At 41.3% G+C, this 15,297-nt stretch overlaps 1 protein-coding gene, 1 long non-coding RNA gene and 1 pseudogene across 2 annotated transcripts in view; 1 reads left to right on the top strand and 2 right to left on the bottom strand.

The window, feature by feature from the left end:
* The window catches only part of LOC147582697 (uncharacterized), a 146,537-nt gene that overhangs the window by 111,653 nt on the left and 19,587 nt on the right, over positions 1-15,297 (bottom strand). The window lies entirely within an intron of this gene.
* On the top strand, positions 4,627-7,342 carry DEFB129 (defensin beta 129). Its single transcript, XM_025932559.2, is given in 2 exon segments — positions 4,627-4,684; positions 6,795-7,342. Coding segments are annotated over 2 exon segments (606 nt in total).
* Positions 13,913-14,673, bottom strand: LOC112869381 (cytochrome c oxidase subunit 7C, mitochondrial pseudogene; annotated as a pseudogene).

Here is a 15,297-nt window from a genome sequence, read left to right as displayed (position 1 = left end):
AATAAAACTTCAGAAAAAGACCTGAGTGAGAGAGAGATAAGTGATGTGTCAGATAATGAGTTCAAAATAATGGTCAGGGAGCCTGGGTGGCTCAGTAGGTTAAGCAACTGACTTCAACTCAGGACATGATCTCGCGGTTTGTGGGGTTCGAGACCCAGTCAGGCTCTGTGCTGATGGCTCAGAGTCTGGAACCTGATTCAGATTCTGTGTCTCCCTCTCTCTCTGCCTCTCTCTCTCTTAAAAAATAAATAAACATTAAAATAATAATAATAATAATAATAACGGTCATAAAGATGATCACCAAGCTCAGAAGATGAATGGATGAACAGAGTGGAAATTTCAACAGAGAAATAGAAAATATAAACAATTACAGAGTAAAAGTCACAGAGCTTAAGAATACAATAACTGGGGGCATCTGTGTGACTCACTCGGTTGAGCATCCGACTTTGGCTCAAATCATGATCTCAAGGTTCGTGAGTTCAAGCCCCACATTGGGCTTGCTGCTGTCGGCCTGCCAGCGCAGAACCCACTTCAGATCCTCTCTTCCCTCTCTCTGCCCCTCCCCCACTTGTGCTCTCCCAAAAAATAAATAAATATTTGTTAAAAAAAATAATACCTAATAACTGAATTGAAAAGTACAATGGGTGGGGGGTTGACAGCAGACTAGATGCAGCAGAAGAAAGCATCGGTGACCACAAAGGGCAGTGGAACTCACCCAATCAGAGCAGCAAAAAACAAAAAACAAACAAACAAACAAAAAAAAGAATGATAAAAAGAGCAGAAAACTTAAGGGACTTATAGGATAATATCGGGTGAACCAACATTCACATTATAGGGGTCTCAGAAGGAGAAGAGACAGAAAAAGGGGCAGAAAACTTATTTGAAGAAATCATGACTGAATATTCCCCTAACCTTGGGAAGGAAACAGACAAGCAGATCCAGGAAGCCCAGGGAGTTCCAAAAAACATGAACCCAAAAAGACCCACCCAGGCACATTATAATTAAAGTTTCAAATTTTAAAGACAAGTTGAGAATCTTAAAAGAAGCAAAAGAAAAACAACTTGTTACATACAAGGACTCACCATATGACAAAATGAGCAGATTTTTTTCAACAGAAACTTTACAAGCCAGAACAAAGTGGCACAATATATGTAAAGCATTGAAAGAAAAACTGCCAATCAAGACTACTCTACCTGGCAAAACTGTTCTTCAGACTTGATGGAAACATAAAGAGTTTTCTAGATAAGCAAAAGCTAAAGGAATTCAACGCAAGTAGACCAGCCTTACAAGAAATGTTAAAGGGACTTCTTTAAGATGAAATGAAAGGGAACTAATTAGTAACAGGAAAACATGAAGGTATAAATTTCACTGGTAAAAGTATACAGTAAAATTCAGAATAATTTAGTGTTGTAAAGGTGATAGGTTAATTACTTGTAAAGCTAGTATGAAGGTTAAAAAACAAAAGTAGCAAAATAACTTATGACTATATTATGAGGCCAGCATTACCCTGATACCAAAATCAGACAAGCATATCATAAGAAAAGAAAATTACAGGCCAATATCCTTAATGAACATAGATGCAAAACCCCTCAATAAATTATTAGCAAGCCAAATTTCAGCAACACATTAAAACTATCATACACCATGATCAAGAGGGATTTATTCCAGGGATGCAGGATGGTTGAACGTCTGCAAATCAGACGTCATGTGACTCAATAAAAGATAAAAATCATACAGTCATCTCAATAGATGCAGAAAAAGCATTTGACAAAATTCAACATCCATTTATAATATAAACTCTCAACAAAATGGCTATAGAGGGAACATACCTCAACACAATAAAGACCACATATGACAAGTCCACAGCTAACATCATGCTCAATGGAGAAGAGCTGAACTCTTTTCCTCTAAGATCAGGAAAAGGACAAAGATGCCCACTCCCACCACCTTTATTTCAACAAACTATGAGAAATCCTAGCCAGAGCAATTAGGCAAGAAAAAGAAATTAAAGGCATCCATGTGAGAAAAGAAGGAGAAAAACTGTCACTATTGGCACAGGATATATTGTCACACAAAAGACCCTAAAGACTCTACCAAAAAACTGGTAAAACTAGTAAGTGATTCAGTGAAGTTGCAGGGCACAAAGTCAATACACAAAACTCGGTTGTGTTTCTAAACGTGAATAATGAACTATAGAGAAATGAAGAAAACAATCCCATTCACAACTTCACCTAAAAGAATAAAATAGCTAGGAATAAATTTAACCAAGGAGGTGACCTATACTTTCATGACCCATACTGAAAGTATAAGATATTGATGCTAGAAATTGAAGGTGACACAAATAACGGAAAGATATTTCATGCTCACGCATCAGAAGAATTAGTATTGTTAAAACGGACATACTACCCAAAGCAGTCTATAGATTCAGTGCAGTCCCTATCAAAATTCCAATGGAATTTTTCATAGAAATAGAACAACCAGCCCTAAAAGTTGAATAGAACCACAAAAGATCCCAAATAGCCAAAGGAACTTTGAGAAAGAACAAAGCTATAGGCCTGGTGCTTCCTTTTCTCAAATTACATTACAAAGCTATAGTAATCAAAACAGTATGGTCTGAGCCTAAATCCAGACCCACAGAACAATAGAAGAGAGAGCCCAGAAATAACACTCACAGATATATAGTCAATTCATTAATGACAAAGAAGCCAAGAATATACAATAGGGGAAGGACAGTCTCTTCAATAAATGGTGTTGGGAAAATTGAACAGTCACAAAAGAATTCGCAAAAGAATGAACTATACCACTACCTCACACTGCACACAAAAATTCACTCAAAGTTAAAGACTTGAACATAAGATCTGACAACATAAACTCCTAGAAGAAAACATAGGCAGTAAGCTCCCTGACATCAGTCTGGGCAGTGATTTTTTTGGATTTGACACCAAAAGCAAAGGAAACAAAAGCAAAAACTAACAAATGGGACTACACTAAACCAAAAAGCTTCTGCACAGCAAAGGAAACCATCAACAGAAGAAAAAGGCAGCCTACCAAATGGGAGAAAATATTTGCAAACCATGATAAGGGGTTAATATCCAAAATATATAAAGAACTCATACAACTCAACAACAACATATCTAATTACGTATGGATAGAGAATCGATCCATTTTTCCAAACAAGACATACAGAGGGCCAAGCGGTTCATTAAAAGGTGCTCAGTATCACTAATCACCAGGGAGATGCAAATCAAAATCACAATGAAATATCACTTCATGCTTGTTAGAACGGCTATTATCAAAAAGACAAGAAATAAGTGTTGGCAAAAATGTGGGAAAAACAAGACCCCTAATGCACTTTTGGTAGGAATGCTAATGGATGCAACCACTATGGAAAACAGTACGGAGAGTCCTCAAAACATTACAAACAGATCTATCATTATGATCCAGCAATTCCATTTCTGGGTATTTTTCTGAAAGAAACAACAACATTAACTCAAAGACATACATCTACACCGCCCCCATGTTCATTATACCATTATTTACAATAGCAAAACATCAAAGCAACCTTTAGTGTCCACTGATGAATGAATGGATAAAGAAAATGTAGTATATATAAAATGGGCCATAAGAAAGAAAATACTGCCATTTGCAACAACACGGATGGACCTTGAGGGCATTATGCTAAGTGAATTAGGTCAAGACAGAGAAAGGCAATACCATATGATCTCACTTATATGCAGCATCTAAAAATAAATGAACTCATAGATACAAAGAACAGATTGGTGGTTGCCTAGGGTGGGGGGAGTGAAGGGGGGCAAAATGGGTAAAGATCATCAAATGATACAAATGTCCAGTTAGAAAATTAGTAAGTCCCAGGAATATAATGTACCACATGGTGACTATAGTCAATAATATTATATTGTATATTTGAAAGTTGCAAGACAGTAAATCTTAAAAGTGCAGTGATGGATGTTAACTAGACTTACTGTCATAATCATTTCACAATATATACAAATATCAAATCATTACGTTGAACACTTGAAACAAATGTTATATGTCAATTATATCTCAATAAAAAAGTTCAAGTTATGCCAAGGGGCGCCTGGGTGGCTCAGTTGGTTAAGCAACTGACTCTTGATCTCGGCTCAGGTCATGGCCTCATGGTTGGTGAGAATGAGCCCCACATCAGGATCTGTGCTGACAGCACAAAGCCTGCTTGGGATTCTCTCCCTCTCTGTCTCTGCCCCTCCCCTGCTAGCTCGTTCTCATTCTCTCTCAAAATAGATAAATAAACAATTTCTTTTTAAGTTATGCCAAGAGCTGCCTCCAACAAACTCATTCAACATACATACACTGAATTATCATGGTAATCCAGTGCTCATGCTAACCGGTGGAGATGCCAAGTACTCATATCTTGTATGTCTTATGTTTCCCGCAGGATCAAGAGCAGAAGTATGTTGCACAGAAGCGTTCAGGAAAGCTGTTCTCAGACAGAATCAGTGAAAATACAACTGCTGTGAGCCGCGGCTGCACTTCACTGCTCACAGCCTCAGGCCATGAAGAGGCCCATAAAGGCTGGAGCCCAAGAAAACCAACCCAGATCGAAGGCTTCCTCTCTGGCGCCCAGCCATGAAGCTCCTTTTTCCTATCTTTGCCAGCCTTATGCTACAGTACCAGGTGAACACAGGTAATGTGGAATCACGGGATTAAAAGGGGTCGGTGTGAGGAAGCAGGGATTTGGCTGTCCATGACAATGGGAACCCAAGTAATGCTGACAGATGAGATGCCCAAACAGATGGCTGAAGAGTTTGCCTATTGCCTCAGTCATGCACGGCCCCCCATACATCCCCATAGGCCCCAATCCTAGACTCTGCTGATAGGGATATACGCAGAGCTACAGGAAAGCAGGCTGTTTTCTGTGTGTGCTCAGAAACTATCCAACATATAAAGGCTGCCTTCCTGCCCTCTACATGGCTATCATCTGGGACTCAGCCAAGTCTACCTCATTTTTGCTCTATTTCTAATTTAAACCATCTTTTGAAGCAAATGTTCATATCAGTTTATACTCTGGTGTAATACAAAGTCTCTTCCCTTGTGCTCAAAACATCTCCTCTAAGGATCCAGTAAAAAGGTCTCTGTTCTCCATCTCAACTTTTTCAGATTTGTAAAGTTTCATCCCTTTTCTCAGGCTTTGTCTTCTCGGAAACTGCCAAATCACTCATCAGGGCATCTAGGAAAGCATTGTGGCAAAATGCTAAAGCAGAGGACTGAGTGTTGTTTTTTCGAAAGAAAAGAGAAGCGTTAAGACTTGTTTCAGAATACAAGAATCACCCAGATATTTAGAACAACTGGCAATGGGTCAGGGAAGGGAAAGTGAAAGAGTCAAGATATTTCTAATGTTTTTACCTTGGGACCTTAAGAGAAGTAACATAAGCAGGTATGGCCGTGTTGTCTTGGGTAAAGTCATTTAGCCACTTTGAGCCTCAGATTCCACATGAGTATAGCAGGTTAACCCATGCAGCTGCTTGAAATATACGAAGTTTACTGTTTTGTCTCTGGAGAGAAAGGGTGTTGAAATGTATGTGAACATTAGGTACTACATAAGCCTCTTACTATTTATGGAAAATCAGTTGAATTGGTAAGATTATAGAGCAAGGGAGAACTTTCCTGAGTCAGAAAAAAAGGTGAAGACATTGGGACGGAAAAAAAAAAATCAGGTGAAGATGAGATTCTAAACAAAGCAGAGAATGTAGGGCTATAGATAACCATGTGGGAGTTACCTTGGTAGAGATGAGACTATGGCTATGATTATGAATAAGGGACATTATCTGAGGGACAGAATGTCCAGAGAGGCTGAAAATGATGAACACTACGCCCGAGGAACCACAGGTCAAGCAAGAGTCAAGGAGAGTGAAGTCATGGACCACTGGGTTTGGCAAGAGGTCAGCTCTCCTGAAAGTCCTATTGCTGTCTTTTGAAATTCTTTCTTGGATTAGCTTTATGACAGATTTTGCTCTTGTAGGTATTTCCTAGGATCAGGAGGAGAGACAGTGAGGCCCTGTAAGTGTCTAAGATACTAAGTGGGGGGTCTAACATCATATCCTGGCGGTGCCTGGGTGGTTCAGTCGGTTAAACGTCTGACTCTTGGTTTCAGCTCAGGTCATGATCTCATGGTTGGTGGGTTCAAGCCCCATAGGGGACTCTGTGCTGACAGCAAGGAGCCTGCTTGGGATTCTCTCTCCCTCCCTCTCTGTCCCTCCCCTGCTCATGCTCTCTCTCTCTGAAATACATAAACTTTAAAAAATAAATTATAAATAAATAAATAAAATAGTATGCTAAAGCAAAAAGTTGTGTTTCCCTTTTTTCCCTTCCTCTATGTGCCCTAGATTTTTGGATTTCAGGGGTGTACAGAGACTTTCTTAGCCTGCCAGGTACTTTCATCAACATCCCTAAGACTGCATTTAAAACTTAGCATTAATAGGGGCACCTGGGTGGCTCAGTTGGTTAAGTGGCCGACCTCGGCTCAGGTCATGATCTTATGGTGCATGAGTCCAAGCCCTGCGTTGGGGTTCTGTGCTGATAGCTCAGAGTCTGAAGCCTGCTTTGGATTCTGTGTCTCTCTCTCTGTCCCTCCCTTGCTCACAGTCTGTCTCTCTCTCCCAAAAATAATAAAACATTTTTTTAAAAAACTTAGCACTAATAAACAACCTCTTACTCTATTCCTCTCCCTCCATCAGTCTTAATATCATATCTAGCTATTAACCTTAGCTCAATGGTTTCTTCTTTTCTTTGTGCAGAGTACTTTGGCTTGAGAAGATGTCTAATGGGTTTTGGGAGATGCAAAGACTACTGTGCCGTGGGTGAAACGGAGATACAGAAATGCAAGAAGAGGAAATGTTGCATTGGACAGAAAGTGGTTCAAATGATAAAAAACTACATGCAAAATGAAATGTCCCACACACTTGAAGGGAACTCCCAAGAACACCTACAAGTTACCAAGAATTCTGATGCTTCGATCCAAACAAAATACCAAATTTTATCTCTTCTCCCCAGAACCAAAAGCATCAGCCCTTTTGCCAACGTCCACCCCCTCCTCATCCCAAATGCCACCACTGTAAACTCAGCCATCACCAACCCTACAACCTCATGCAAGATCACATACACTACAATTTCTGCCAAGAACGACACCACAGAAAGCAGAGATTTGGCCACTGACTCCTCACCACCAGCACCACCGCCATAGACACTCTCAACACCATGACTGGAGCCGGAGGAAGCAGATGAGCAGAGGAGTCTTTCCCTTAAAACACCAGGTTCCTCTCCATCTTTGCTGGCTGTAAAATGAAACACAGGACTGTTTCCTCAGTCATTAGTCATTCAATAAATACCGTTCAATCACCTACAGTTTACATAATGTTATCGTTCTCACAGAAACCTCACAGAGGAAACAGAGCTAGAGAGGAATGGAATTTTAGTTTGCACGCCCGGGAGAAAGTGAGCACTGAACTTGGCTCACGGATAGCCCAGATTAGGCCTCTGTAACAAGGATTTATGGTTCTCATCTAATGCGCCTTTCTTGAGGTAACAGGACAAAAAAAAAAAATATCGTCATTATTTTTTTTTTTCATAGGTTTTTTAGAAAAGGCCCATATGCAAGACAGAATGTGGGCAGACTAAGTCTACCTTCCCCGCAGAAGAACATAACTAATTCATGGAGCCATTAAAATTTTTTTTAATGTTTTTTTTTTATTTTTTTATTTTTGAGACAGAGAAAGAGCATGAACGGGGGAGGGCCAGAGAGAGGGACACACAGAATCTGAAGCAGGCTCCAGGCTCTGAGCTGTCAGCACAGAGCTCATGGTGCCATTTAAGATAAAAATCTGGGGGAACAGGGGAAGGGAGGACGGCAAAGGGAGAAGGTGTAGGACTTCTACCTCTGGGCCAAGACATTTCAACAAGATTCCCAATGGGACGGACAACAGGCGATAGGCAGAGTGGTACCTCCAACAGATGGCAGACCACAGATGCAAACCATGTAGGTAATCGAGAATTTTCTAATAGCTCCATTTGAAAAAACTGGGGCGCCTGGGTGGCGCAGTCGGTTAAGCGTCCGACTTCAGCCAGGTCACGATCTCGCGGTCCGTGAGTTCGAGCCCCGCGTCGGGCTCTGGGCTGATGGCTCAGAGCCTGGAGCCTGTTTCCGATTCTGTGTCTCCCTCTCTCTCTGCCCCTCCCCCGTTCATGCTCTGTCTCTCTCTGTCCCAAAAATAAAAAAAAATAAAAACGTTGAAAAAAAAAATGAAAAAGTTAAAAGAAATAGATGAAATGAATATTAATAATACATTTTATTGACCACAGTAAATCTAAAACATTATCATTTCAACATAAAAATCAATATAAAAATGATCTGAGACGTTTTGTATTCTTTTTTTTTCTTTTTTTTACTAAGTCCTTGACATCTCATATGTACATTACCATTACAGCACATTTCAATCCATACTGGCCACATTCCAAGTGCTCAAGAGTCCCATGGCAACCGTACTGGACAGCATCAGGTTAGAGAGTTTCGAGGGCACAGACTAGTAGCTACAGAACTGTTAAGCGAAAGGGGATGGTCCTACTCAGAAGACAGTGATGTTTCTGAGGGCTGTGGTAGAGCATGTAAGAAATTCAGATCTGATGCTCTTGAGCTAGCATTCTAGTTCCAGCACTTTTTAGCTGTTTGGCTTTGAACAGATCACTTATCCCTATACAAGCATCTGTTCAACCATTCACAAAATACAGATGTAAACGTCACATTACATCCCAGAATCTACTTCCTTCGATCCCAGTCACACTCCCTTCCTCTTATTGCCCAAATTACATTGGCACAGACCCCTGCTCCAGGTCTGCAGCATGTTCCTCTCTGCTACCTAGCACCTCCTTCAATTTAAAGGCCACTTTTCCTGGGGCGCCTGCGCGGCTCAGTCAGTTAAAGCATCTGGCTTTAGTTCAGGTCATGATCTCAGTTTATGAGTTCAAGCTCTGCATCGGGGCTGTCAGCACAGAGCCTGCTTCAGATCCTCTGTCCCCTTCTCTCTGCCCCTCCCCAGCTTGTGCTCTCTCTTTCTCGAAAATAAATAAACATTGAAAGCTGAAAGCTCAGAGCCTGGATCCTGCTTCCGATTCTGTGTATCCCTCTCTCTCTCTATCTGCCCCTCTCCCGCTGGTACTCTGTCTCTCTGTCTCAAAAACAAATAAAAAACATTAAAAAAAATTTTTTTAAAGATAAGGAAAAATATAAAACCCAACCTCATGGCTTATGGGTTATTTTGGTCTTGTAAGGATCTGTTTCTTTATATTTCAAATAATGACATTAGAATAGAGTTGTATTGTTGAAGTTCACGTATTAAATTGTTCTCAAAATCGGGGCACCTTGTTGTGTCCGACTCTTGGTTTCAGCTCAGGTCATGATCTCACGGTCTGTGGGTTCAAGCCCCACATCGGGCTCCACGCTGACAGCGCAAAGCCTGCTTGGGATTCTCTCTTCCCTCTCTCTGCCCTTCCCCTGCTCTCTCTCCCTCTCTCAAAATAAACTTTAAAAAAAGTTTTAATAAATAAAAAATAAATTATTCTCAAAATCGTGTATATGTAGATTGCATCTGTGAGTTTTAAAGAAAAATAATCACCCTTTCATATTAATTAGTTAACCTAGAATGTAAATTGGGTATGATTAAGCTACATTAATTTCTTTTTTATTTTTTTTATGTTTATTTATTTTTGAGAGAGAGACAGAGACAGAGTGTATAGACGATGAGTATCAGAGGAAATCTTTGCTACCAGAGCACCCCTCCTCATTCCCATCACCCCCCCCACATCCGCTATCTCAGCCCCCATCCCCCTCACCCCTACCCACATCCCCTATCTCAGCTCCCATCCCCCACCCCTATCGGGGCAGATTATCTCCTCTTGCTCGTTGCCCTGCTCTCTCATCCAGGCGATCTAGGAGTCTGCAAGCCTACAACCAGTTAACTATTAACCAATCCTTGTTAAATGTAGACTAATCAGCAAAGAAATATGTAAAGAAAATCGGCTGCTGGTTCCATTAGGAACTGAATAGTCACTGTTTTCTGAGTCTAGCTCTCCCTCTGTCTCCCAGACCAAATCATCTTCTGACTCCTTCAATCAAACAACCTCCTCCCCCTGACCACCAGCTGGGTACACAAACTCACGCCTCACTTATTTTTTTTATTGAAATTGGCCTGGCCAAAGTGAATGGTGTAGCACGTGGCTCCAGCTGGACCAGTCAGAATTCTCTCCCGGGATATTTCCATTTGGAACCAGGATCTTGTCTCAGGACCTCATCCTGCAAAGGAATGAATCTGGGGCTGCTTTCGGCCACATTCTCTATCACACAGAGAATTCTGTCCGCAGAACAAGATGAACACCCAGAGAGAAGCATATGGATAGAGAAGCTTGATGACATTGGAATCACTGGACCAGGCTTGCTTGAAGCAGCCACATTTCTAGACACCTCAGAAATTTGGGTGGATAAATGTCTTTTTGTGCCTAAATTGGTTTGAGTTGGTTTTCTATTACAAATTATCCCTGTCTCCATATTTAGTCAGAGAGGTTAATCTGTGGTGTTCACTGCTTAACACACAAACTAATACATTCCACAAGGCTATGCCTGTTTCATATGATGAACCCAAGGATTTGGAATATAAAGTTGGAACCTTCAATTCAATCACTAAGAAACTCCATGAGACAGACATTTCCGCCAGTGATTGGCTGAAATGCCTTGGTGATGGCACATAGAGTTCAAATTGGGCTAACCAACAACCTAGGGTCAAATCTAGAAGACTAAGAGTCTGGATGTCTATGTCCCCTCAAAATTCACATGTCAGGAGAGCCTGGGTGACTCAGTTGGTTAAGCGGCCAACTTTGGCTCAAGTCACAATCTTGCGGTTTGTGGATTCAAGCCCCACATCAGGCTCTCTGCTGTCAGTGAGGAGCCTGCTTCAGATCCTCTGTTATCCTCTCTCTATTCCCTTCCCACTGCCTCTCTCTCTCTCTCTCTCCCAACAATAAATAAACATTTTTTAAAAATTCACATGTTGAGGGGTGCCTGGCTGGCTCAGTCAGTGGAGCATGCAACTCTTGATCTCAGGGTTGTGGGTTTGAGCCCCACGTTGGGTGTAGAGATTGCTTAAAAATGAAATCTTAAAAAAAAAATTTGTATGTTGAAATCATACCCCCCAATGTGATTGTATTTGGAGGTGGGCCTTTGGGAATGGGATTAGTAACCTTACAAAAGAGACCCCAGAGAGCTCGGTCACCCCTTCTAACATGTGAAGATGCAGTGAGAAGACAGCTGTCCATGAACCAGAAAGCAGGCCCTCATGAGACCCTGAATTTGCCAGAGCCTTGATTTTGGCTTTCCCAGCCTCCAGAAATGAGAAATAAATGTCTGTTGTTTATACACTTCCTGTTCTACGTTACTCTATGATAGTGCCCCAAACACAGTAAGACACCTGCTCAGTGATCCCACGATTGGCAAGTAGAGAGTAAAGAACTGAGTGGACAGACGGCTGGTGGGGTGCCTAGAGAAAGTGACCTAGGCACAAGGATGGCTACTTCAATTCAGCCAGGCCTGAGACGTTATCACCCGAGACATAGCATGCCTGCACCCTTTCATCACACATATGGTAGTGGACCTCAAAAAGATGTATTCCTCACATGACAGAATGAGAAAGTCACCAATATGCACCAATATGCAGTCCCAAATGAAACAATTGATTCAGATTAAGAGTCGTAACTATGGGGCGCCTGGGTGGCGCAGTCGGTTAAGCGTCTGACTTCAGCCAGGTCACGATCTCGCGGTCCGTGAGTTCGAGCCCCGCGTCAGGCTCTGGGCTGATGGCTCGGAGCCTGGAGCCTGTTTCCGATTCTGTGTCTCCCTCTCTCTCTGCCCCTCCCCCGTTCATGCTCTGTCTCTCTCTGTCCCAAAAATATAAATAAACGTTGAAAAAAAAAATTAAAAAAAAAAATAAATGTATCTAATGCTTTTGTTTTCATCTCCCTTCCCTTCCATCACTCTCTCCTCAATATGGAGAATTCCAGGTTACTTACGGTCATTGAAGCCAGGAACAAGGGAGCAGCAAAAGCCAGAGGCAAGAACTTCATGCCTGAAGGATAGGGACATGTTTGGGGACAGTGCAGTGGGGCGGATGGACAGAACTACCTATGTCACTTGCCTGGAGCTCTAATCTTTATACGACTTCAAATGAGATCAAAAGTTGAGCAGTGAGCAAGTAATAAAGTAAAATAAAGCAGAAATCTCCGCCATTAGGGCCAAAGTATTTGGTCAGACTGTCTCATTGGCTACTGCATACATTTGCGGAGTTCTCACAGAATATCTGGAAGACTAGCATCCAGTCTTTGAAAATACACTTTCTAGCTACTGTTGGTAAGGGTGAGACAACACAGGGACAACTGAGTACTGTTCCTGTGAGTTTAAATCAATGCAGTATATTTTGGAGAGCAATTTGCAGTATATATTCAATGTCTAAAACAAAGTTAAACAGAACGAAACTATGCTACTCTTTGACCCAGAATTAACAAGCATAGAATAAATGGATAAGTTCACAAAGATGTCTAAGTACTATATTTCCTTCTTAGCATTGCTCGTAATGAGGATGTGAAAATGTAAATGTCCATCAATAGAGAATTTGCTGATTTATCAGCCCAGAGCCTGATGCGGGGCTCGAACTCACGGACTGCGAGATCGTGACCTGGCTGAAGTCGGACGCTTAACCGACTGCGCCACCCAGGCGCCCCAGATACATTTATTTTTAAAAGGAAAGAAAAAATTTAAGTGCACATCTATTTAGAGGAGCAGGAAGAAATGAATCAGAGAAGACAGATTTAAAAAAAAAAAAAAGCTAGACTTCTCTGAATATACCCTATTTGGAAGATCTGACTTTGGAATCATTTAAATATTTAACCTAATATAAGAATATCAAAATTTTTAAAGCAATCCCTAAAAATTAAAAGCAAAAGAAATCAAATTAAACCGTGCGTAGAACTGGCAGCATGACCACAAATAGAAGAACCATTTAAAGTGCTGGGAGGGGCGCCTGGGTGGCGCAGTCGGTTGAGCATCCGACTTCAGCTCAGGTCATGATCTCGCGGTCCGTGAGTTCGAGCCCCGCGTCGGGCTCTGGGCTGATGGCTCAGAGCCTGGAGCCTGCTTCAGATTCTGTGTCTCGCTCTCTCTGACCCTCCCCTGTTCATGTTCTGTCTCTCCCTGTCTCAAAAATAAATAAACGTTAAAAAAAAAATTTTTTTTAATAAAATAAAAAAATAAAGTGCTGGGAGGGGCACCTGGCTGCTCAGTCAGTAGAGCATGCGACTCTTGGTCTCGGGGTTGTGAGTTCGAGTCCCATGTTGGGGGGGTAAAGGTTACTTTAAAATAAAATCTTTTAAAAAAATGTGATGGGAAATAATCATTCCCGTTTTGTTTGTAAAAGGAGAAATGGGAAAAATAAGATACAAGTTCATCAAAAGGGTACTGTTTTGAGCTAAACCACTGTACATCCATATGCGTAGAGTGATGTAAAATTAGAAAGAATCCTGAGGATCCACATTTTTAGATGTGAAAAGAGCTCTTGGACATATTAAATTGTCGCGAGGAAGCTAAGGACCCATAAGCATAGGATGATACAATTATTGTATAATTTGCTCAATTTCATTGAGTAAATTTGGCTTTTTGTTCTTTTGGCATACGGTTCTTTGAATTTTGACATGGTTGTTTTTCATGCCTCAAGTTCATTAACAAACATACCGGGTATGTTGAATTCAAGCATTTGAAAAGAGATCGCACCTCTTAAAATGTTCCTTTTCACATCTGCTTAATGGATTACTTAAAACATTCTTATTTCTCGAGCAGTCGGTGTCTTACTATAAACAAAGGTGCAGTGAATCCAGATCCAAAGTACACAGTCATCATATTTAGTAACCACCACTTGTTTTCCACTGAAAATGGCAAATTCTCCCCTGGACCCTCCTCAGAGTGGCTCCTACAGACCACAGAGGCTGTGAACCTCCAGATGCTCTGTCCCAACATAGTGCGGTTGGAAGCTGGGCAAAAGGCACGACAGACACCCAAGACGAAAGATACCGTAGCACCACACCAAGTCCCCGCCTTATTCCCCGGTGTTGAATTTTGACACATTTAGATTCGTGTAACCACCGCCACAAACAGAACATACAATAATAGCTTCATCACCTAAAAAATACCTCTTTCTATTCAAACTCTCATCCCACCACAACCCCCAGCAACCATTGATCTATTTTCCATCACTGTGGTTTTGCTGTTTCCTAGGATACCCGCTGAATGAAATGTTCTGTGACTGGCTTCTCTCACTCAGCTTGTCTTTCAGGTCTATCCAATTTTCCATGTGCATCAATGACTCATTCCTCTTTCCTGCCGAATAGTATTATATTCTAGAGATCTAGTGCAGATTTTTTTTTTTCTCCTTTCACTCATTGAGATCATTTGGGTTTTTCCAGTTTAGGGCTGTCACAAAGTTGCTATAAACATTTGTTTATAGGTTTTTGGGTAGTCCTAGGTTTTCATTTCACTAGGGCAAATACCCACATGTAGGACTGCTAGGTCCAATGGGAAGTTGATGTTTAACTTTAAAAGAAACTGACAAACTATTTCCCAGAGTAACTGGGCCATTTTGCATTCCCACCAGCAATTCAAGAGATACAATTTTTTCCACATCCTCGCCAGCAATTGGTGTTGTTGGGATTTTTATTTTAGCAATTCTTATTAACGTTGTTTTAAAATGTTTTAAATGTTTTGAATGTTTTAAAAATTCACAGCTGGGGCGCCTGGATGGCTCAGTCGGTTAACTATCCAACTTCAGCTCAGGTCAGGATCTCACCATCTGTGAGTTCAAGCCCCACGTCGGGCTCTGTGCTGACAGCTCAGAGCCTGAAGCCTGCTTCAAATTCTGTGTTTCTGTCTCTCTCTCTCTCCCTGCCCCATCACTGCTCACACTCTGTCTCACTCTCTCTCTCAAAAATAAACATCGGAAAAATTTTTTTTTTAATTCATAGGATTGGGATGCCTGGATGTCTCAGTCAGTTAAGCATCCAACTTCAGCTCAAGTCATGATCTCACATTCATGAGTTCAAGCCCCACATCAGACTCCACACTGTCAGCTTCTCTCTCTCTTCATTATTCTCTGCCCCTCCGCCTCTCATGATCTCTCTCTCTCTCTCTCTCTCTTTCAAAATAAAAAAATCATA

The sequence above is a fragment of the Puma concolor genome, chromosome A3 (assembly GCF_028749965.1).
Source record: "Puma concolor isolate L17-30 chromosome A3, mPumCon1.1.hap2, whole genome shotgun sequence".
Taxonomy (NCBI): Eukaryota; Metazoa; Chordata; class Mammalia; order Carnivora; family Felidae; genus Puma; species Puma concolor.
This window is presented reverse-complemented; position numbering and strand designations above follow the sequence as displayed.